The following is a 26,131-nucleotide window of genomic DNA, read 5'->3' on the forward strand; positions in this document are numbered from 1 at the left end:
ATAATGTTTTGGCGGACACACTTAGTCGAAATTTTCCAAACATTCCGGATTCTCAGTTCTTGGTGAACGTATCTACGGTTATGAAAGCTGCTCGAGAGTTGTTTACCAAAGAAGAATTGATAACTTTGCAGCACAAGGATATAGGTTTGCTGGAAATAATCAATCACCTACAAGGAGTGGTTCAAAAGATAAATGCTCGTTCTAGGTCCTGGAATCAAACTTACTGTTTGAATGGTGGCGTACTCTACATCAAAGACTTCCATGACAATTCACGCCACAGAATTTGCATTCCCGTAAACTTGATAGGAAAGGTCTTAATAGCTTGTCACGATGACATGGGGCACTTTGGAGTTGCCAAGACTCTTGCAATGATCTATCAGGCATTTTATTGGAAAGGCATGAAATCTGATATTAAGTCGTACATTAAAGATTGTGATATCTGCCAACGCACCAAACCTAATAAGCATCCGGCCAAGTTCGTTGCTAGGTCGCATGTCACAGACAAACCAGGCCAGTTGTTATTTATCGATTTGCAAGGTCCCTTTGCACTAGGACCAAGGCGTGAAAGATTTCTTTTTACCGTGTTGGATGCGGCCACGAGATATTTAGTAGCATATCCGGTCGTTAACAGTAATGCGGCCACAATTGTAAATAGATTAACCAAAATATGCTTTGTTCATTTAGGTGTACCACAAAAGATAATGTCTGATAACGGACCACAGTTCCAATCTAAAAATTTTCAGGATGTCATGAAAAGCTGGGGAGTACAACTCCTGTACACTCCTGTGTACCACCCGTGCTAAAATTTAGTGGAACGGTATCACTTGGAATTAAATCGGCTGATGAGGGTACTATGTATATCCAACCATGCCAAATGGCCAGAAAGGATTCCAGAAGCCCTTAACTTCCTCAATGGTTCAATCTCCTCTCAAACGGGTTATTCACCAGCTGAGTTGAGGCTAAACATGCAAAAGAGTTTGACAAAAATACCGTTGTTGGGAGTAGAAACTAATAAGCTCACGTGGGATGAAAAATTGGTTATGGCAAGTTTAGGCAGTATCAGCAAAAGGCGGGAAAGGTTGAAAGTACTTAACGCAAGACATGTCACTAATCCTGTAGTTGACGAAGGTAGATTGGTCTTTGTTAAAAATCAAGCGCAGAGTGGTATAGGGGATAAAGTTATACGAAAATATTGCGAGCTCTTTGTCGGTCCTTACCTTTGCGTAAAAAACAACAAAGATTCTACACTGTCTTTGGTAGATTGTATTAATGGGGAGAAAATAGAGAACCAATCTATTGAAAATTGTAAAATATGGAATTGTTCCGAGGACAAGTTGATGGTATGGATGAAAAAGTTATCAGATTTGGGTTTAGAGGATACGGAAAAATGGTTGCAGATGATGAGAGATAGCATCACCCAAGGTGTTGCCATTAAGGGCAATCAAGATGAGGTTGAGGGTAGTGAGGACTGAGGTTTGGAACATTCTCCTGTGGGTGAAGTGAAATTTGTACCTGCGGCGGGTAAGGAACCAAGTAGGTGCAGTTCTGCGGCGCACCAGCACAGGAGATGTGGGCCTGAAATTTTCTTTCTTGGGTTTGCAAGGGATTTCCTGATCTTAAAATTTTGGGTATAAATGGCAAAGAAGGGTTACATCTGGGGCACGCACGGAGTTCTTCCTTCCGGTAAGGAACAATTGTATTGTACATATTGTATTTATATCAAGATTTTATGAATGTAATCATGCGAGTGTATGTTTTAGGTGAATATGTCCTGACGAATGGTTAGGTCATCTGGTGTAAATGTAAAATATATATATTTGATTATGTACAATTGTCGAAAAGGGTCGAGCCCCTTGTTGGGCGACAAATATGACGGTTATTGTCATATGGTATCATAATATTACAAGAATGTAATGAATGCTGAGAACATTTAAATATTTTACTTACGTCCGTAAACCGGTATATTACGAAGTTCAGAAAATAACGCTAGATGGCACTATTTGTAATTCATTATAAATTGCAAAATTCTTAAATTACATTGTACGTAAATGTTATTTCGAAGTTAAATTCAAAGTCATGGTATTGCAAGTGCCTTTATAACAAGTTTTAATCTCTGGTTGTTGAAGATCTCATTGTCATAAAATTTACCGCCAAAAACAGTTTGCTTTCGCTATGCACAAGGACATTTTGATGTGTCGGCGGCTGCACACAAGGACAATTTGCAGTGATGGCGAAAACCTATAAAATTTACAGCGTAATATTCTCCATTATTGTGCTTGAATAAAATAACTATAATCAATTAAGTCTTTATTACATTAAGATTATTAATACATACATATATGAATATTTGTACTTAATATTATGTTCAGTAAAACTTCTTGTGTCACGCGGAAAACGTGATGTATAAAGAAGAAAGAGGGACGAGTGGATGGGGAAAAAAAGAAGGAGGAAGAGGGAAGGAGAAATAACGGAACCATGTGGGAAGGAATCCTCACTGATTAACTTACGGAAGATAAGTGTCCGACAGTGAAGGAATGTACTGCACTTTGTACAACAGGAGATCGGCCGTTGGATCGAGCAATTGATGGAAGTAAGGTGATGCGATTAGGCAGTTCCATGACAAAGGTAGGGTGTGAAAAGGATCACGTGACCCACCGTTTCAGGAGGTAAGCTGCAGCAGTTTAATCACTTTAATGAGCTCATGTTTATATACTTCAAAGGTAGATCTACCTGAAGTGCGTTTCGAATAAAGCATGCTAGCGTGTGTATCTAGTGTGGAAAATAAATCAAAAATTTAGCGTTCCGTATCTCATGGTTGACAGCTAATGGCAGGCGATGCCGTTACATGTAAAAATGGAGTTTTCTCCAATAATTTGAACATAATCTGATACAATACATCCAGAGAACCTTGAATAAGTGCTTATCCTTATAATTTTAAATCTGGGTAATAATCAGAGACAAAAGGTATTTTATTGCGTCTTAATATTTGAAGGTCACATGTCGTAATGCAGGCATGTAGTCGGCAGAAAGACGAATTAGTGAAAATTTGCACGGTTAGTAAGAGATGTGCAATTGCTTGAAATTGTCTGTGTATAATTATCTGGGTTAATTATATAAACTTGACGAATTATAACCATGAATGAGGCAATGTTGCCAAATCAGACACACGGTGAAGATATTTAATTCTAATTCAGCTGTTCGTACTAAATTAAGTTACGAGCTGAGTGCAAGTGAATATATAAACAGCTCCTGTTAATGATCAGGGAGAGGTGTAATTTCTCATGTGAATAAATGTTTAATTATTTCGAAACTTCTATTTCATTCTATATATGCTTACAAAAATCGGTATGTGATAATTGCATGTTAACATATTTTAATAGTGTGTGTTTTCTTTCAGAGGGAAGAACTTTGTGTGTCTTGCCAAAGTAACTCATATTATTTCATGCTTGTAATTGGTATGGCAATCAGCTAGGGAAAGGTAAGGTTGTTGGGTTACTACAAAATTTGGTATTCCGTTAGACAGGTTTGAACGGTATGGAAGTAGACTGGATAAAACATGTAAACTGCATCACATACATTTGTGCTAGCTCTGAATTTGATATCCAAGACTGAATTATATGGTGGCTGACGGGCATATTCTTATTTGAATATTGATCTTATTGAGTAAACTTATATTGTTCACATAAAAGGAATCCCTTTCGAGGTCAGTTGTCCTCCACAGTATATAACAAATCAGCGCTGCCGGCGTTACTAGGTAAGACTCGTGGGAGCTATCGGAAACATAAATTTGAAGTTGCTGTAATTTTGGTGTTGGGAGGATTGTTTGGATGCTCTCATGACGTGATTGGTGCAGGTGGCCCTCGCCTCTGATTACGGAGACATTAATTGGGTTCTGGACCATCGTAAGTAGAACCTCACAAGTATTTAAAGCAATAATTTACAACATTTTCTGAAAAAAATAAACACTTTTTGACTGGTTTTTTTTGGTGGGTTTTTCTGAAAATACCTGCATGGGGAAAACTGGGCCAACCCTGCTTGCTTGGTATTTACTCATCATATGTTGTGAGAAAAATTGGCTCTCTTGGGGCTATTCCTTCCCACTTCTCTGTTTTCTCACACATTGTTGTAGTACACCCCTTCCCCAATAGCAAGATCCACTATGACATGGAGTATCGGTTTACTTGAACCACCTTTGAATGTCCTCCACTAATTAGCATTGCCATTAATGACCCACTATTACAATAATTTGTCCATGCTACACATGATGTTTTGAGATCCTCAGAATTTTCATGATGCTTTTTCCCCTGTTCTTAAAACTGGTTAAAACTTAGGTTATTCATAACAGTAACAGGACAAAATTTTTTTTTTAAGTCAAGTTGGCATTATGAACAGGAAAAGTGACAACATGTTGAATACAACACCCAGAAAAGATGTAAATACCCATACTCTTAGAAGTTATTATTTGATATTTAATTAACACTAGTTGTGGGAGGACAGAAGGGTGCTAGAGTGTCTTATTGAGTGTACCTACCCCTCCTCTGGCTATGTCACTCAGTGGTTATAATGTGCATGCAGAAAATACATTTGAATATTGCCTGCTGTTCATTCACAACACAAATGTATTGCAAAGGGCTGTTGCACGTCTGCATTCGTGTTAAGTGTTCTCTTTATGTAAAAGTCTTCCTGCATTGTACTTGTGCAAATTCTCTTGTGAATTCTAAAATGAGTTCTCAATTGTCAACTAAGTCTAAATGCTTCTTGACACTCATTGCATTTGAAAGGAGAATATTATCATGAATTCTTAAATGACGTTTCAAGTGCCCATTCCGTGAAAATGTCTTCTTGCACACACTACATTGAAAAGGTCGATTTCCCCCATGAATTTCTAAATGTTTTTTTTTCAAATTTCCGTTGCATGTAAAACTTTTCTTGCACAAACTGCATTTGTATGGGTGAATTCCATTATGGATTGTCAAATGGCTTTTCAATGCTGCCCTAACAGTAAAATTCCTTTTACAATGATTTCATTCATAAGGGCGAAATCCCTCATTAAGTCGTAAATGAACTTTCAAACTTTCTCCTATTGCTAAACTCTTCTTATACATACTCCATTCATAAGGATGGATTCCCTCGTGAAATCTAGTATGAATATTTAAGCATGAACTCTGTGAAAATGTCTTCTTACACACTTTACATTCATAAGGGCAGATTCCCTCATGAATTGTAGAATGAATTTTCAAGTATCTTTTTCGAGTAAAACTTTTCATACAAAAAATGCATTCTTAAGGACGATTTCCATCATGAATTACCAAATGTCTTTTCAATGTTCCTCTTTCTGTGAAACTTTTCTTGCAGTGATCGCATTCATAAGGGCGAATTCCATCGTGAATTCTCAAATGAATTGTCAAATTTCCACTATGTGAAAAGCTTTTCTCGCACACTTTGCATTTGTAAGGACGGATTCCCTCATGAATTCGCAAATGAATAATCAAGCTTCCTTTTCTTGTGAATTTCTTCTCACACACATTGCAATCATAAGGACGAATTCCTTCATGAATTCTCAAATGGTTTCTCAATAGAGTCTTACTAATAAATGTTTTCTTGCAGTGATCGCATTCGTAAGGGCGGATTCCCTCATGAATTACCAAATGGTTTTTCAATATCCATCTTTCTGTGAAACTTTTCTTGCACAAATTGCATTTGTATGGGCGAATTCCTTCATGAATTCTCAAATGTCTTCTCAATGGCGTCTTACTAATAAATGTTTTTTTGCAGTGATCACATTCATAAGGGCGGATTCCATCATGAATTCGCAAATGGATATTCAAGTTTCCTTTTGTTGTGAATTTCTTCTCACACACATTGCAATCATAAGGGCGAATTCCATCGTGAATTCTGGAATGAATTTTCAAATCTCCTCTCTGTGAAAAGCTTCTCTCACACACTTTGCATTTGTAAGGGCGGATTCCCTCATGAAATTGCAAATGAATTTTCAAGTTTCCTTTTGTTGTGAATTTCTTCTCACACACATTGCAATCATAAGGACGAATTCCTTCATGAATTCTCAAATGGTTTCTCAATAGAGTCTTACTAATAAATGTTTTCTTGCAGTGATCGCATTCGTAAGGGCGGATTCCCTCATGAATTACCAAATGGTTTTTCAATGTCCATCTTTCTGTGAAACTTTTCTTGCACAAATTGCATTTGTATGGGCGAATTCCTTCATGAATTCTCAAATGTCTTCTCAATGGCGTCTTACTAATAAATGTTTTTTTGCAGTGATCACATTCATAAGGGCGGATTCCATCATGAATTCGCAAATGGATATTCAAGTTTCCTTTTGTTGTGAATTTCTTCTCACACACATTGCAATCATAAGGGCGAATTCCATCGTGAATTCTGGAATGAATTTTCAAATCTCCTCTCTGTGAAAAGCTGCTCTCGCACACTTTGCATTTGTAAGGGCAGATTCCCTCATGAAATTGCAAATGAATTTTCAAGTTTCCTTTTGTTGTGAATTTCTTCTCACACACATTGCAATCATAAGAGTGAATTCCATAGTGAAGTCCCGAATGAATTCTCAGGTATCCTCTACTTGTGAATCTCTTCTTGCATAACTTGCACTCGTAAGGGCAAATATCCATATGAATTCTTGTGTGAACGTTCAAGTTATACCTATGTAAAAATGTCTTCTTGCAATGCTTGCATTCATAATGGCAAATTGATTTCAAATTTTGCCCCCTGCAAAACATACATTTCTATGCATAACTCATCAAAATATGAATAGTAGAAAGTGGTAATGGTCTAATTCTTAAGGACCTTATAACATTAGCACAAGTGATGGCAATTGATGACAAACACATGTGTACTGAATGTCACACGAATTCTGGCTCCACTTTACTACATTAAAAAAGACCTTGGCAATTGTAAGAACTTACCATCAACGTCATTCACGTTGATGGTAAGTTGTTAGCATTATCACTATTGATTTTGGTGATTTTGGAAGCAATAATGGGAAGTAGGAACATTTGGGAAAATAAGGGAACAAAGGAAGGGAGGGAGGATTATTTGTTGAATTTAACAGAATATGAACTTCCAGAAGATCTAAAAGAGATTATGGGGAAGGAACCAAAATTTGCGATAGGAAATGAACGGATTGTGAAAGAGGAATTCATAATTGCAACAGAAGGAATAGGGGTAAGGGTGGACAATAAAATTGAAGTTAAACTAAAAATTCACGATATAATAGAAGAACAGATTAGGAAAGAGAATTTAAAGGAAAAGGAAAATAAAAAGTGGTCAAGGAAGGGAGAAAAAAGACATAGGAATTATAAGAGAAAGTTAAATAATGCTAAGAAATGGGTAAAAGAAAATAATGTATTTTTGATCCTATCCGATAAGAAGAATAAAATGGTGCTTATAGATAAGGATGAGTACAAAAGAAAAATGGAAGAATGTTTATGTAGCAAAGATTTTGAAGTAGTAAAGAAAAACCCAATTAACAAAATTACGAGGGAAATCAGGGAAGGAGTGGAAACAAGTATCACCCTAACAAGAACTGTAAAAAAGAAATTAATTGAAGGTAACAATAAAGGTAGTATGTCAATAGTGTTTGGGATTCCTAAAACACACAAAGAGGGAATCCCCTTAAGACCTATTATCCCGATGTATTTGCACCTGGGATATAATTTAGCTAAAACAATAGTAAAACAAATTAAAGAAGTGGGGGAAAAATTGAATATAGTGTTAGGAACTCGTGGGAGGTAAGAAAAAGAAATAGAGAAACTTGAAATAACAACTAAAGATTTAAAGATTTTTTTGACGTTGTAAACTTATATCCGAGTGTCCACAGGGATAAAGCGGCGGACTGTTTGCAACAATGGCTAATGGAAAAAGGTTTAAGCATTATAATTGCATGGGAATATGTCAGGTGGTTTCATTTAGTTACTGGATACAACTACTTTAGCTTTAACAGCAAGATATATGTACAAAAAGAAGGGTTAGCTATGGGTAACCCGGTCTCCAGGATCGTATCCAGCATATTTTTGCATTATATTGAGACGACAGATATTGAACAAGTGAAAGGAGAGGTCAAATACTTTGGTAGATATGTTGACGAATAGGTGAGGAAAAAGGTTTAAATAGGATGTTTAAAACTTTAGGGGAACAGGAAGACCGCATTAAGTTTACAAAGGAGGAAATGAAAAATGATGAAATCAATATGTTGGACCTTAAGATTATAATTAAAAAAAGGGAATTGGAACAGGAGTTTTTCATAAGGCATTGACATTAGCAAAGAATCAGAGCATGCGAGGAGAACAAAAAACAATGTATTTTTAATCTTCTATATCAGTGCAAAAAGGGTATGTAATCGTAAGGAGGAATTGATAAAAGAGGAAAAATGGATCATGGGGGTAGGAAAAAAGAATGGGTATAAGGAGAACGAAATGAGGAGGATTCAAAGGGGAGCATGCAAAATTTGCAAAAAAGAGGAAAGGGGGATGAATAAAGAAGGGGGAGAGAAGAAGGGGGAGGATACAGGAGAAGAGAAAAGGAAATATAGGTTCACGGGGATTCTGTATTTTAAAGGGGTTTCTGAAAAGATTGAAAACACAGTAAAGGAATTTGGTATAAAATGCGGAATGAGGGCTCCACGCAACATTGAAAAACATTTTACAGAATACAAGAACGTAGGAATTGTAAAGCAAAACGAGGAGGGAGCGAAGGGTGTATATAGGATTAGATGTGATTGTGATAAAGAATACATTGGGCAAATGGGAAGAAGCATGGAGGTAAGGTGGAAGGAACACGATAAAGACATCAGGGAGGCAATACCCAGAACAGGTTTATCCAAACACATTATAGAAAAGCAACATAATATTAAGAAAATGGAGGTCATTAGAAGGCAAAATAAACAAATAAATAGAAACATATATGAGGCCACTAATATATGCAAGGAAAGGAATAATGAACTAAATAGAGATGACGGGAATCTATATGAAATATGGATAAAGATGTTTAAAAGGTGGGAGTTAGGGAAGAAAAACGAAATAGGATTTCATGTCACACCGGAGGTAATCCACGCAGCCCAGGAGACACAGGATTTCGAGTTGGAAATGACGTAAGGATATGGTGGAGAGGAGGGGAGCTATGTGGGAGGGGAAAGAGCCTCGAAGAAGTTCCTGCATTCTACAAGAAAGACAATCGGGTACCAACACAGGTGACTGAAGAGAGTGCGTTCTCACAGCTTTAAGGCTCAACTTTATACATTTTCGGAGGTGTTTTATGAAGGATTAAATGGATATGGAAAGTTTTATTGAGGCATGGGCAAGATTTTTAACAATTCTTTTACCCATTGAAACCTTTTACCTTATTCCTTGTTCAACATAAATTGACACTGCATGTTGCAATGATACATGCCAAAGAAGGGAGCAGTAGACCCCTGAAACGTTGCTTTTAGAAACGGAACATACTCACATATCGTAAGTTATCGGTTTTATATTTTTTTTAGTTTAGTTCTTCATCTGAGGAAGACCCTGATACAGGGTTGAAATGTTACCTGTTAAGTGTTTTTTATCTTAATAAACTGCCTTGGTCAGTAACTTAGTGTTTTTAATATGGAAACAAGGCTTAATTATATTACCCACTTTAAACTGTAGGTCCAGTCCCGATTACCCTTATTGTGCATAAAGTGGACTTAAAACATCAACTCAATCAATCAATCAAACCTGTTTTGAAGAATTGATTTTGACATATGCTGCTGCACAAACTTTCAGCAGCTGTTTTGGAACATTTGTTTCATTTCATTTCAGAGCTTCAGCTTTCATTGCATACAACCAGTGCTCAAGGTGGGGGATTGGAAGCAACCCCCCCCCAGCTAAAAAAAATACCTAAAGCATCCCCCAGCTAATCCACTTTCAATTGTATCCCTGGTCAGTTTGGATTCAGAGGGTGTGGGGGGGAAAGCTTTTCTGTGCAAGCCTTCAAATGAATTTCTGAAAGTGAAAGTGAAGAAGATGAAGAACATTCCGACAATAGATCCATCTTCTTATATCATCAGAACCCACAAGAACAAAATTGTGGGAGGAATCAGCAATAGGGGTATGCTGGATGGAATGTGCAATATCTTTATCTATATATAATTATTATTATTATTATTATTGTTGTTGTAATATTATATAAACTGAAGAGAACAGTCTGGTCTAGAGATATTTTGTTTGATTTAGAACTGGAAGGATATGGGTTCAAATGCTCCTCCTCGGCAGAATCTTTTTTGAAAAGTGAAGTAGCACATATTCTGAGGTGGGTAGTTTCAAACATTGAACGCAGCAGAAATATTGTGGTTGTAATTATGAAACAAGTTTGAAATATGACATAATTTAGAGCCTCAGCCAAGGGCACAAATAAAGAACATTAAGAAGAAATGCCTACATCCTGTTTAAGAATACATATTTATAACACATAAAAGACACTTAATGTGTGTTAACTTATGATGCAAAATCCTGCCTAATAAGTATTTTGGCGGGGAAAAATCAAGCAAACCAGGCAGAAGGAGCATTCCTCAAAGTATAAAAGGCAAAAAAAAAAGGTAAAGTGTTCCCCTGTGCATAGCACCATGCCATGAAGGCGTATAGGGGTGTGGGGGTAACGCCCCACACTTTCTTCATCTGGTCGTGAGTGGGGATGATGTGATCAGCATCATGCCCCTGACTGCCTTTACCCCCCAGGGTTTCCCCAGGTACCCATGTTATTCGATGCTGGGTGTGCGCAGAGGCCGCTTCCATCGTTAGAAAAGTTCCCGGATTTGAACCGGCCGGGGATCGAACCCGGGACCTCTAGCATGGTAGTCAGACACGTTACCGATTGAGCCACCGCAGCCACAAAGTATGCATCACATAAATATTTAGTCATGTAATATAAATTACATTATTATTCCATTTATCCCCAGTAATATTCAAATGCCAGGAGTAGGGTTTGAACCTATAATGTTTCGTTCCTGAAGAAACAACATCACCAGATCTACCAAATTCTTAATGAGCAGCTCTGTAAAAGATGTTGACTTAATGCAACCATCTGCCAGTGTTCTGGGCCATTTTTTGCTACATATCAATGAAAATGTGCATTTTGGAGAATTCTCCCAAGTTTGTACAGTGTATTGTTACTGTTATTTTGCCTAAAATTATGAGGAATTTTGAGTCTTCTTGTTCAAATGTTTTGCCAATAATTACATACGGAGCAGAGACTTGGACAATGGCACAGAGAGACAAAAGAAAGATGCAGGCAGTGGAGATGAAATTTTTAAGGAGTAAATTGGGAAACACTAGAAGGGATTGAATAAGGAATGAGGAGATCCGACAGACAGTGGGGGTTGTGAAGCTTCAGGACAGGACAGATGAGATGGTTCGGAGACATGAAGAGGATGGATGCAGAAAGACTATCACCCAGAGCTTACCATGCACAAGGAGTGGGCATAAGGCCAAGGGGGAGACCAAGATGTCGGTGGAAAGAGCAGATAGTGGAGAGTGTTAGGAGAAGAGGACAAGATTATTGGAACACCGTAGAAAGAGAGGAGTGGTGAAAGACCAGGAAAAAATGGAGAGGCTTGACTTCTATGCCGACCCAGCCAGAGGCAGGAAACAGCGAAGGATGATGATGATGATGTTCAAATGTGACGATTCTCTCCACGTGGAGGATAATCTGTTCAGTGTTTCAAATTGCACATGAATTTATTTTTTTCAATTTGCAAAAAATCATAAACATTCATCAATATTCTAAAATCTGCTTGCGATTTCTGTTTGATCATGTATTATATTACTTCTTGAGTATAGCTGGGAATGCTTACATGTTTCACTGTCATGGCAATTGAATGAGTTGGATGGAGAGGGAGAAGGGGGGGGGCTTATATAAATTTTCCTTGTTGAGTGATAGCATTGTTCCGCATTCCCACTTGATAATATAGAAAAATTAGGTTCACATTCCAAAAATGACAAGCATCAATGCCTTTTTTCACACAAAAATAGGTTTGTAGTTCAGACAAATAAGAATTTCCAAAATGTACGGGGAGTGTATTATATGTAATACTGTGTATTATTTTAAGCTACTAAAAGTAAAAACTTAACACAAAGTAACATGTTCTAAATCATCTTCCTAAAAAAATAAGAGCTTTGGGTACTTTTCAAGCAAAAATCATGGGCTAATCCATAATAAACAAAACAAGTTATGATTCATAGATCTACCTTTTTTACATTACTAGATATTTAATTGAATAGTAACAATTTGCTATATAGGAGAGGTATTGCTTCATTTATACAGTACCTTCTTCTCAGAAAGTAGAAGTAACACAATTACTGATTTATTTTATGAATGAACCATAAAAGATCCAATATTAGCTATTGCTTGAAGATCTGGCAGCATCTATCCAAGGTGGATGCAACTTTACTTATTTATTTTTGGTGAAAAAAATATAGGACTAATTTCTTCTTCTAATACTGGGACATACAGGCACTTTATGAGCATGATATCATAGCCTTGTCTATGCTGAACAAAACTAGATGTGATTCATAAATCTATTTTTCTTTGTTTTTATAATAGATATTGAATTTATTCAAACATAAAACATAACCATATACTGATTGTTTACACTTGTAAAAAATTAAAATTTTGCTCAGAAAGTAAATTTGAAAAGTGCTCAATTCTTTGTACAAGTTGATTTGACTTTTGTTATTTAGCGTCCCTTTTCTGCCACTTTTGGCTAATTGTGACAATGAAGATGAGTGATGATATGATGAAACTGATGAAGGAACACTCACAAAGAACACCCATGTTCAGGTCATGATTTGAACATGGGACCACTGACCAAAAGTGAAAATTGCGACTACCAATATTTTGGTACTGTTTCCAATGCTAGAATGCCAGCCATGCCTACTGTGGGGATGGGAACAATTTTCCAGTAGCTTGATCTATGCTGAACAAAAGGAGGTATGATTCATAGTTCTAACATGCACAATTTCAGAGATATTATATTTTGGGTTATATTATGGTATAATTTCAAATCTTGTACTGAGAAGTCTCTCAGTATTGAGCTGCTAAAAACAGCCTTGGAAACTATGGGTTAAAAATAACCAGAACAAGCAACAAGAAACAGCACTACATTATTACATAGAAAAACGTATTTACCTTGTAGTTTTATCTTCATTGCTTTTAGGACTGTTCAACTCTGAATTCAAAATGCTTATTAGTTCTGTTTCTATGGTATTTTCATCATTGCTTTTCACATCATTCCCTTCTAATATAATTTCATTTCTCACAAAAATATTTTTGTGTTCATTTTGAATTTCACTTTCTTCCAATTTGAATGTATTTTTGATCTCACTGACTTGTGAAATGCTTTCCACTGGCTCCTTCTCCATCTTTATATTTTCAATTAAATCTCGTTTTGTATCTGACCATATTACTGGAACAACAGCACCAAATGTATTTCCAGAATTCTCATCTTCTACTTTTATGGAGAAGTTGGATTTTGACAATTGGGACAGAGTGTTGTTTTCTCCACTATGTGATGGAATGTTTAAATTAATCTGTCTTTCACATTCTGATGCTGTGTTGTCACATGTTATATTTTCGCTGAAACATCAGAGAGAAAATTAAAATACCATACACGAACAAAGGAAAGACAGTAACATTTTAAAATTTGAATCTTAGAATATGTCAAAAAGAAAATGTATTATCAAGCTCATCACCAATAGTTAATTGCTGATAAAAAATATTATTTTATGAGGAAATGACTGAATGATGTGCAAATCTTCATTGTGCATTGCAAATTTTATTAAGCAGTAGTAATGTCATAATTCATAAAGGAGTGGACTACATGGGGGCAAAAAAAAACACAAAAAAACAAAAACTGTTGCTTTCTTTTATATGTTTCGTACAGACGTTTCTTCAGCTGGAGAACGCAAGATCATAAAGACAGTGTATCTACATTAATGCTTGGCATTTACACAAATTAGTATATATTTTTATGTGTGAAACTTTCAAGATTACCAACGAATAAAATAAGGGTGTAAAAAAATAATAATTTAATATTCATTCAAGAAACAAATACAAAATTGCAGAGCGCAGTACGAAGAAATACAAACACTCATACAACACACTCTCTCTCTCTCTCTCTCTCTCTCTCTCTCTCTCTCTCTCTCTCTCTCCCCCCCCTATACACATACATACATACACACATAGGCGTAGCTAGAACTTTATATTTGGGTGTGCACAAAGAAAAAAATGAGGTCTTGTACCTTTTTAATAGCATATTTTGCAACACAATCACTTGGCTCTTTAACTGCACTGATGTTTGTAAATGAATATAAATTCACTAAATGACAGTGTTGAAAATTTCTGAATATATGTAGTAGAAAAAAATCATATTGCATAGAAATTACACACACACACACACACACAAAATGTTCATAAATGCAAACAAATACATTAAAATACACGTCATCTATAACAAGAGACGTCTGTCAAAAGGTACAATGTTCGTAAACTCATCACTAACTTCATTTACATCAATAGACTAAGCTTTTTCCTGTTCCACAAATAGCAAGAGCAGGGCTTCCAATCTATCCTGCTTCTGAGTTGCTCTTAATTTAGTTTTAACTTGGGTAAGCTTGGAGAAAGCTCTCTCACACGTGCAGCTTGTGACAGGTATAGAAGAAAGGCGCTGCAGTACAGAGTAGAATGCAGAAAATATCTTCTTTCTCCAATGACATCAAAAAATCGAAAATCTATAGACACCCGTTTCATCAGCGATAATACACACGTTTGTACCAAGTAATGACATTTTCAACTTCTTGCAACTTCTTCTCTCTTATTGAAATATCTGTCTTTAATTCTCTTCAATAAAGCAGCCCATTAGGGTGTGCCTAGCACACCCGCCACACCCCGTAGCTACGCCTATGCATACACACACACAAATATATATAAAGAGGAAGGGGGGGGGGGTGATACAAGATGTTGATTTTTCTGGGATCATGTTAGAATCAAAGTTAGCATTTTTAAAATAAAGTTTAAATGTACTTGTATTAATACACACACACATTTTTTTCCAATTTATTAGAGGTTTAAAGTAAATTATTTAAAGCATTTTTGGGTAAAATATTTTATGAACACTCTGCATGTTGTAGTTTTGGCATTTACTGAAAGAAAATGCAATATTTACAGAAGAAAAGTTAGAGACATGCTTGATTAGAAGATATACAATGTCAAGGTATTGATATAATTGGTGAGGAAACAGCTTTCATCAGCACAAATTACAATGTTCTGGGTACTTGAAATGCCGAAATGCTTGTGCCAGAAATGTGCCCTACATGCCAAGGAAGACCAAATCCCAAAAACGAAGGCTACACAAGGTCCAAGCCGAAAACCATGTGGCCACGTTTGCGACTGCAACTGCCCCTCCAGCCAACACTGCCTCATCTGGAAGTGAAACCAGCACCTTGGGATAGAGGTGCTTTTATAGGGAGGGCAACTGAAATGAATGATGTAATGGGCTGATAACAACATGAGTAATGTAAATGAATGATGAATGAAATGAAATAGTGAGAGTTGTCCCCCTCACTATGTCAAGGCATCCACAAAAGGGGGATGTGGGGATTTAGTACTGATTGATTGATTTGCTTTATTTTACTTCACCTTTTGTGCCACTTTTGGCTAAGTTGCAAAGATGGGGATGAGTGATGATATGATGCACAGGGGGCCGGCACCCTCTGGAACAAATACATGATGAATAATGCCTTTGCGGTCATAACAAATTATAACATTGTCTTCACCTTTGATTTTTGAAGCTGTATTTTCTTGTCTTTTGATAAATTTAACGACTTCCAGTCTACAATATTGTCATTTCATAGGAGGACAATAGCGAAAATGCTCTTGTTTTATCTTCCGCAATAATGGAATTCAATGTTTATTCCTGAAAGCAGTTTTCCAAATGTCAATAGTGTTTACAGAATGACACCCTTACACCTCCCTCACAACATGGTGGCATAATTCCCAGCATGTCCATTGCAAATTCATGATATGTTGCAAGGTTGTAGATTATGGACCATTACTAGCTCAAAATTATTATCACCAGTGGCGTCTCGTCCCTTGGGGCTTCCGGGGCTTAGCCCCTGAAGAAAATCGGACGTATTGACGTAATTATCAATCACCATAACACATAACTATCACACAGTCTTTTAAAAAGCGATTTTTACCCACGTAAATTCATCGTCTGCTGCAATGGATACGACAGCGCTCCTAGCGGCATTGATGTGAATTATCGGTCTCCGGGGCACGTCACAAAGGAAGGCGTGGCCTACACCCACCTAAGCTACAGTGAAGGTCACATGCTACCAGAGAGAGAAGGGGAGAGTGCAAAATTGATTTGAGTGCTGATTCGGGGCTAGTATCGTCGCGTCGCGTTCAATCTCGCGTGTTGTACTGTGCCCTACATGCCAAGGAAGACCAAATCTGTAAACAAACGGTCTCACCGATTCGATGTATCACTCCGCGTCAGCTGATTCATGACCACAGTCATCTGCTGTTACACTCATAGTTCGCCGCACCTATTCATTTTATATAAGAGCCTCTGAATGTGAGAACCCGCTCTCAAAACATCAGACAAATATGCAGCCGCATACATTGCTACGCTCCCGGTCATTCTCTCTTTCATAACCCTTAAAACTGCAGACACTGACACACCACTGCACTGGGATACCAACTTAACCACTTCATTTACTAGTTTCTCAGGATACCACTGACAGAACGTTACATAAATATTGAGTAGAATCTATTTCTCACCCCTTTTCAAAGGCTGTCCTTGCTGGTGTTTTGAAAACAAGCTCGGAGAACACGGAGACCTTCCCGCACGCATAGAACTCGGCATGTTATTTTTCTAAGGATAAGTCTGGCAATATTGCTAAGTTGCACTACTTCCTTGCTGTTCACATGATTATTTTTAGAAAATAACCAATGTTATAAAATCTCATTATGTACACAAATCTCTAAGCTCATTGAAAGTTACAATGCATATTCCTACAAAATGTTCACACTTATCTTGCCTTGCCATGTCACCAAGTTATTTAACGAAGTGCACTATATTTGGGGGACCAAAAATCGTTATTAGGATGCTTGTCAAAGTTTCCAACCGCAATAAATTTACGAACTTTCTTTGTCTTGTTTTGATCATCATCATCAATATATTTATTGGACTTACAGCAATGCATATGGCTGTTTATGCCCATTATATATTTTATTTACATAAGATACAATTTACATAAAATCTACAAACAAATTTCAAATACACTCCTATCTATATCATCCTTAGAAATATACATTACCATGTTATATCATTTTGTCTAAAAAAATGCAAGTAAAATATATTCAATTCACATGCAAGAAAGAGTTAACCATAAAGGTGAAGCAATAAGTAAAGAAAAGAAAGAGCATTGGGTTTAAAGTGAGACATCATTTGCGGCAGCGTATCCCATACTACAAATTGGCCATTGTTTTACCTTACGTAATGAATCCTGTAACAAAGCTGGATTTTCGTGTTGATTATTTTACTTCTATGAGTAGGGACACAAATTTATGGTAAATAAAAACTGAGGAAAGCGGTAAATAAAATGTTAGATCAGCGGTATATACCAGCGGTGGAAAAAAAAAGTGCACACACTTTTTCATCATGAGAGGAAACAACATACAAAAGAGCTATAAATTGATAAACTACTTCATTTTTATATACTGTACACATACACAAGTACTTAGCTGTCCAACCAAAAAGAAAACATCAACACAAAATCATTTCATTTCTAAATTGCATATCTCAAGTGATTTATTCATTGTATGTATTTAAAGGATATCCTTGCTGTCCAACAAATAAAATAATCAGTACTGCACATACACAAACACATGTTGAAAATCACATGATGATAAACAAAATTCATTCATGACTGAACACAAATAACACCATTGTTTCCCTTGATGTGCGGGAACAGACTAATCTTATCGCTGCTACAGCTAGCAAGTTCAATGAAACTGAGTAGAAATTTGGTGGAAGAAAGGAATGCAGCTTGGCAGGGAGCGAAGATTTCGAACTGAGATTATGTGCATGGGAAATCCAAATTTGCAGCGTCTTCCTGATGTGATCGAAGATAAAACGTTTTTCAGCTGCAAGTGGTAGGAAACTTTAGGCAAACGTTTCGGATTTTCTACTTAATTTGATGATATTTCACGGTTATTTCCCGAAAAAGCGTTCATTTCGTGGAAAAGCACACATTTCGCATTACTTCGCGAATAAAACTCATGCATATTTCATCATTGGGGTGTAGTTACGTGCAGAATATTCAAAATTGCATTTTTTTTTTCACATTTCGCGATTTCGCGCATCGCGAAAATTCAATGTCCCTATCTATGAGTTTGCAATGCTTTCTGCATGCAGGTGGTTTTGTTTACAGAAGGTCTCAGGGTTTGTGATTTGAACTTTAGTGTTGTGGTGGCTTTCATTCGCTATGTTTGAGTGAGTTTGGCAGGGTTGATGTTCGAACACAAATTGATGAAGGACGTAGGCTGTCAATTACAAGACACAATGAATTTGTCCGGAAAAATAGGCATATATTAAATAGAATTATCGATTGCTTAAAATTCTGTGGTCGACATGAACTTGCTCTACGAGGACATAATGAAAGAGAACAATCTTTAAACAGAGGCATCTTCCTAGATTTATTATCCCTTCATAGAAGAGGGAAAACTAAAGAGGGAACTTTGTGTTCTTTATTGTAGTGAAGAGTTGAAAAACATAAAACTCTATCAGTAGATTGCATCCATTTTTTATTTAAAATTATTTAGAGGGTACCTTTTCAGAAACAGTAAAAGTGACAAATATAGTTTCAATAACTCCAGTGGCAACAGCTGAATCTGAACGATGTTTCAGCACATTGAAGCGTATTAAAACCTGCTTAAGAAATGCAATGGGACAAGACAGACCAAATGCCTTGGCACTTGATTACAATAGAGAAAGAATACATTTCAAACATAGAGGGCTTCAACGAAAAAGTAATAACAAAATTTGCTGAGCAGAAGAACAGGAGGCAACGTTCGTAGAAAGGTATGTTTCACAACAATAACTGTTTCTTTTGTAATCATGTGAATTGTCATTATATTTTAAATTCATTCAAAAAATAAGTCCAGTTTTGTAGTTTAGAAGAAGATAAATACCCATTTTTTTGAAATTCATGTAATTTGTCATTACATTTTAAATTCTTTCAAAAAAGTACGTCCAGTTTTGTAGTCTAGAAGAAAAAAATACCTATTTTTTGTAATTCATGTGAATTGTCATTATATTTTTAATTCTTTAAAAAATAAGCCCCGGCCAAATTTGAGGCCACGAGACGCCACTGATTATCACCACCTCAGAAAATTAATGCACACAGAGGACAATATAAAATCAGTCTCATTATTTAATTGTTAGACTGTGTGTGTCCAGTGCAGTCCAGAATGTAACATTTCATTCATGTACAATGTCTAAATATAAAATTACCCGTGGGTCATTCATGATACATTCATATGGATAGGCACATAGATATTAAAGGAACATATATTTGCTGCAGGGGACCTGCAAATAAATCATGAAAAAAGCATTCAACAAATAAGTGTGTGTTTGTGTGCATCCATACAGGGCGAGGGCGAGGAAAAGCACAAAACTGCAATTGTAAATTTTCTATTACATTAGGATCAAAGGAACATACCTTTCAGTCAAACTAACAGCTTCATTTCCACATCCCTCAAAAAACTTAGAAAGTTCTGTGATACATTCATGTTTCAAAGATTTCAATCTGTCCAATATCTCCGTATTTGTAAGTTCCTCTTCACCATCCATTCTCTTTCGTAGAACTTGCACTTATATTCTCAAGATATATGCAGGTATGCTTTATTCATTCCTTGAAAGGCACCTGGAAAATTCCAAAATAAAACAACAAAGAAAATCACATTATCCTCGTGGAATTAATGATAAATTATACAAGTCTAATTTAACAAAAAAGTCGAAAATTTTGACAGTGTATAGTTGGCAATGAGCCTCGTTCTTTTACATGAATGATGTCCCTAACAGACTTGTCTTCTCTTCCTACAGCTGATGGTTGTAAACCATTCACAGAAATCTCATCAGAACATGATTCTTTAATCATGCAAAAACCTTGATTGGATTGATTTGTTGTTTTAAGTCCACTTTATGCACAGTAAGGCTAACCAGGACTGGACCTACAGCTTAAAGTGGGATCCGAACCACTATGTGCCTCCACCGGGAATCGAACCCGGGACCCCTTGATTACAAGGCAGCGGATACCACTGCACAATCGGGGAGGCTTTCATGCAAAAACCTCTTACAGAACTACTTGTGTGGTGCATTCTCAGAAATGCTCCCCCCACATTTCCCTTTAAAATAAAAAGTGCATCCAAATATTTCATCTAAAAAAAAATATTAGTGTTACCATTAATGAAAAAATAAATTTGAATGTGCATCACGGTGATTCTCTATGTGATGCACAGGACATTCGTATGTGGTTAATAAGTCTGGTGTGTTGGTTATTTGATATTGCACTGATCTATTATATTCAGAGTTTTAATACTTGGTGGTTGCTTATTATGTGCCAGGAAATAAAATCCTTTCTCAAATTAACAATGCAAAATTAAATTAAAAAACTGTGTGATGCACAGGACTCAGAAAAATATTTCAGAAGCACTTTGTAGTACAATATGCAATGAACAACATTTTTATATTTATAAAAAACAATTTTTTAATATTTTTATCATGTGTGATGCATGGGACATTTCTTTCCCTACTGTTGTCACTCCACTGCAGGTTAATGTCTGCCTTCATAAACTCTCTCAAACGTTGGCAACACTTCTTCAAAAAACATCTCAAGGACAAAGCATATAACAAAGGTAACCTTATAAATATATTCTCCTATCTGTCAATTAATTCTACATAATGGTATTGAAGTTAACAGTGTAGGACTAAATTCCTGTATCCTTATTTCTTTCAGTTTATAATGGATAGAGTAAAAAGAATGAGTGACAAAAAGAGAGCTAGACAACATAGAAGAAGAATGAAGATAAAGAGAAGGGGACAACATATTTAGTATGAGAGAGAAATACAAGGTGTGAAAGGAAATGGGAAAGAAGAATGAAATGGAACTGCTTAGTTGGAGAAAAAGAGAGAGGTTAAGAAAGGCTGAATACAGAAAGAAAAAGAAGATTAAAAATGCACTTCAGGAAGATGATGCGGCCATTCCATCAACTTCACGAGGAACCTATCAGTCTCTGAAGGCATTTTGGTAAAGCTCCGAAAAAATAACTCCAAAAGCATTCCCCAAATCTCCTACAAAAAGAAAAGCTGTGGTTACAGAATTTGCTAAGGATGTGGGTTTATGTTTTGAAAGTCAAGACCAGAAACACAAGAGACTATTATTCAATTTTATTTAAAACCAGACATTGTATTCACAGCCCCAGGAATTAAAGACAATATGTATTTTAATTGTATTCTTATTTCGGTAAAAATTTCATATGCGGGAAATGGATTTCTTCAAATTTACAGGAGAAAGTACTTACGGAATTGAGTTTCTGTGTAATTTCGGAAGGTCATGAAAATGTTTTCTTGCATTTTTCAATGTATTTGGCCGCTAAATCATGCATTTTTCTATAATAATGTCCGTCCGATGCACGAAAGCTTTTGCTTGCATTTCCATCCATGTACTTGAACTGGAAGTTGCAAGCATCTGATGACGTAATCCCTGGTAAGTGTTTCCAAACATGCAGTTTTCTCACTATATTGCCCAACTTGTGTGGAGCTATCGTGAATGGTTTTTGGGGCTATTCATGGATAGTTATACGATCCAGAATGGTTTTTGGGGCTATGCGTGAATGGTTTTCGGGGCTATGTGAGAACTTTTCTGTTAAGAACGTTGAAACACTACTTTGCCGTTTGAAGCACAACACTAGTCAAGATTTGCCCGCCATTTTGCATATTCAGGAAGCGAGAAAAGAACGAACAATAATTACATGATATGTCTACAATAGATACTAATTTTGTTAAAAAAGCGAAATCCCTTGTTAAACAATGTTTCGCAATGCAGAATAGGTAAGTACGAATTTAAAAAAGTAGACAATGAACAAGTCAGAGCGATTTCCTGCATATGACAGTTTTACCCTTATTTCAATCATGCAACAATGATAATGTGATTTTATTTTCATTGTAGTGTAATGTAGTGTATTTTTCAATTTTTACTTTGGTGTAGTGAGGCAATGTACCACACAATGCTTCTTCTTTTTTGTTATGATGTACTAAACTAAATATTATTTCGTTATGTATCTTGACGTTTTCCATGCCCTTTTAATCAAGGGTCAATGGAAGAAAAGAAAATTCAAAATTCAAATTCACGTGAGAACCGTAAAGATGGTAAGAAGATTATATTAAGATTTCATATGACTCCACGACTTTCTGGAATAAGAATCTTTTCAACAGCATTACAAATTCAGATTGTAGGAAAGGATTATTTAATGCATACAGCATTGGAATTCATCTTAATACTAACCTTGATCTTGGAGCAACTCTAACCTCGAAGAAATGAGAGAAATCAAATGAAAATAGACTATATTGTTCATTGAAGGAAGGCTGTGCTGGTGAGCTGCAAGAAAGGGTGCAGGAGAGCTTGAAGTACATGGCACAGCACTTGAACACAAAACAGATACAAGCACATGATTTTTCAAAAGACAAAAAGAACCTTCAAGTGTGCACATTGCAAATTGATATTGCAATGAAGTATAGCTGTAAGTACCACATTGAGGTGCAGAGTGCACTCTGGAGCAGAGAAAGTATTACTTTGTTCACAGCTGCTTTAACATTCCAGGGTGAATGTTAGACATATCTTGTATGCTCAGATACAAGGTTTAAGGAGAGAAAAATACTGTTACTTGCTTTGTTGGTGCTCTGTATGAAGCAATTGATCCAAAACCAGACACCATTCCCAATACTGAAGATGGTCAGATGGACCATTTTCAGAATTCAAAAATAGGGTAATTGTCTGTTGTATCGGAGACACATTTCTATCGAATATTTTCAGTTTTAAATGGTTCGTACTTACCAATTGTGTATTGCGGAACATAGTTGAAGGTGCCATTATGCTTTTTACACGAAAATAACTTCGATTTTTCACATTACGAGTAATTATTTTGGATCCTTTCTTCCGTTGCGGAACATACAATATGGCACACACAGCTGTGGATCATCGCACGTCGTGCTTGTGTTTTGTCGATTTGGAGTGGGGTATGCAGTATTTCAACCTTCTTAACCGAAAAATATTTACTTTCGTGTTCATTATGTCATCACAAACCATTGACGGATAGCCCCAAAAACCAGTCCCGATAACCCCAAAAACCATTCACGATAGCCCCAAAAACCATTCGCAATAGCCCCCACAAGCAATTCACGATAGCCCCCAAAAACCATTGACGGATAGCCCCAAAAACCATTCACGATAGAACCAAAAACCATTCACGATAGCCCCACGAACCAATTCCGGCAAGGTTAGGTTAGTTTGGGTTAGGTTAGGTAAGCATAGTTAAAAACATAAATAAAATAAAATTCTGGTAAAAAAAAGGCACGTTTGGAAACACTGGCGAGACCGCATGACTTTCGACGCTCGCGCCATCTGCAGGTACATAATTGGGTATAATTGGTTACCCATAATTGAAACAACGGCATAATGTTGTCACTTTGAACAAAGTGCAAGTTTATTATATAAAATTTCTTGTTGTGTAGCATTCTACGGTGAGAAAATACCTCCAAGAACTTTCAAAATACTACAGAAACTCATTTCCGTAAGTAGTTTCTTCTGTAAAAATGAAGAAATGTGTTTCCGATATAACAGACATTTACCAAAAATAGATATATGGCTTTGTTCCTTTTGTTTTATTGTAATTTCATCATGCTACGAATGCAATTTTAACATGGTTCGATTTCGCTTTACTTCTGTTAACACATACTGCGAAGTTTTAGCGATTACTTAAGATTTTGTTCAATATATGCTTTCGTTCTTAGGTTAGGCAGGCCAAGTTTGGTTCTCTCAGTATTAAAATAAAGTCCCTAAAAGCATCCTACTAAGGTTCCGATTTAGTTCTACATTAATTTCCACTAGTCTACGAGGCTGGAATCTAGTTTATGTCCTCCTTGCCTTTTGGTGGTATTCCATGGGAGTTAACAACACTGCATGCTCGTCTTTGTGTCCGCGTTGTGAATGCGTGTTAAAGAAGAACAGGTTCCAAAAACTTCTAGATAGTGTAAAATACGTTTATCCCCAGTGATAATTCAGTGCATCGTTCAAAACCATGCTACCAGACATCCGGCGCTCTGGCATCTCTTAGGGTAAGTAAGTTTTTCATTTTACACTTTCTGTCACTAACCATTCACGGGAACGAGGTATGCCTACGAGGTTAGGTTAGGTTCCATTAGCACTCATTTCACCCCTAAATATGTGCTTCATAATCGAAAAATGTCCTCAGTACGTTCAATCACTCATATCCGGACAACATCGGTTTTTCTCGATTTTCTCCTCCAGGAAATTTTTCCTCGCCTTGGGATTTAGTTTGTTGAATTCCTTATACAATAACCTTTCCAACGATATATGACACTTATTCCTTAGGAAAACTAGACTCTTACCTAATTTTTACGTTGTTTTTCAACACAAATAACTTTTGCGAAATCCGAACAGTGCTCATTTTTTTTAAGGAAGGTTCAAATTTCTTGTGACAATGATTGCCAAAATTCTACGATAATTAATTAGTCTTCCTGCTAAGAGAATTTGAAAAAAAATCATAAAACAATCTGAACCGTTCCCGTGTACTTACGTGCTAAGTGGATATTTAGTTATATCTGGTTAGCATGCTATAAAACTGCGGTATTCGGGGGAAAAAAGGATGGATCGATTGACATTCTATATTCTCTGGCTTGTGTTTTCTTTCCTTCGTGTTGTTGTTGCCATGGTAGCTTGTTGTTGTCGAGTATTATTCAGAGTTGCCAGAGACCTGCCACATAATCCACGGAAGCTGCTGTGAAATAACACACACTCAGGGGCGGCGCCAGAAATTTTCGACCGGGATGCCGAAGCTGTATATTAGGGTGGGCAGTATAAATGTAAGACCTTATATGAGGTTCACATGCACTCATGCCCCCCCTTTCCAACATATACAGGGTGTTTTAAAACAATTTCAACAACGGTTGGATGCTGTAGATATAAAAAAACAAGGAACTTTTCCTCGTACACATAGCCTCGAAAGTGCTTACCTAGTCTGGCCATAAATACTGTTACAAACTTTCGGCTTGGACTGTGCATTCCGTAGTCAGGCTCATGAACCATGCTTGTGCTGAAGTTCAATCCTGAGCGTTGTGTGTTTAGCTGTGAAGGAACAAACGTGTATCCATTCTATGGTGTATCTTCTTGTGATTAGGATGGAGTGTGGCGAATATGAAAATAGAGTAGCCGTAATTGCTCTGCATATGGTTGAGAAGTCACTCACTGAGATTTTCCAGCCCCTAAAAATCCCGAAGATCAGCAAAAGGTTTGTGTATCAGACAATCCAGAGATTCACTGAGACTGGTAGCATGAAAGATCGTCCAAGAGTTGGTCGACTTCACACCGTATGAACAGCTGCGGCTGTTAAAGCAGTGATTATTCGCATCCGCTAAAATCCTATCCGGAAGCAAGTGATAATGGCACAGGAGTTGAACATTTCACAACAATCAATGTTCATGGCACTAAATGAAGACCTTGGAATTGGAGCTCACCGGTGGAGTACTGGAAATTTCCTGACGCCACAAGTGAAAAAGCAGAGGAAACTGAAATCCAGACGACTCCTGCAGCGGTACGTTGCCAATGGGCATTGCAGGATTCCCTTCACTGATAAGAAATTGTTCACCACTGAATAAAGTTTTAACCGCCAAAATGAAAGGGTGTATGCTTCAAACTCAGAGATACCACCAGCCCTCCTCAGCCATGGTTTGGTAGGGGTGAGCTATGAGAGTTCCACCAGGCCTCATTTTTGAGAAAAG

The 26,131-nt window shown here is 36.7% G+C and overlaps 1 protein-coding gene across 5 annotated transcripts in view; it reads right to left on the reverse strand.

Annotated features, from left to right (window-relative positions):
- LOC145988567 (uncharacterized) overlaps window positions 1-25,062 on the reverse strand; it is a 58,937-nt gene extending 33,875 nt beyond the window's left edge. For 2 of the 5 annotated variants that reach the window (XM_083123516.1, XM_083123515.1), the window contains exons 1-3: window positions 24,931-25,062; window positions 19,776-19,979; window positions 13,177-13,623 (exon numbers count right to left, since the gene is read on the reverse strand). In XM_083123516.1, coding sequence (XP_082979642.1) covers window positions 13,177-13,623; window positions 19,776-19,906 — 578 coding nt within the window. In that variant the 5' untranslated portion in view covers window positions 19,907-19,979; window positions 24,931-25,062. Of the gene's footprint in view, window positions 1-2,424; window positions 6,742-12,669; window positions 13,624-19,775; window positions 19,980-22,619; window positions 22,709-24,930 lie in introns of those variants that run through there. The other 3 variants (XM_083123513.1, XM_083123514.1, XM_083123517.1) reach the window with 3 other exon arrangements.
- Window positions 25,063-26,131: the final 1,069 nt, after the last annotated feature.

Source organism: Lepisma saccharinum, chromosome 6 (assembly GCF_977018435.1).
Source record: "Lepisma saccharinum chromosome 6, izLepSacc3.1, whole genome shotgun sequence".
In the NCBI taxonomy this organism is placed as follows: Eukaryota; Metazoa; Arthropoda; class Insecta; order Zygentoma; family Lepismatidae; genus Lepisma; species Lepisma saccharinum.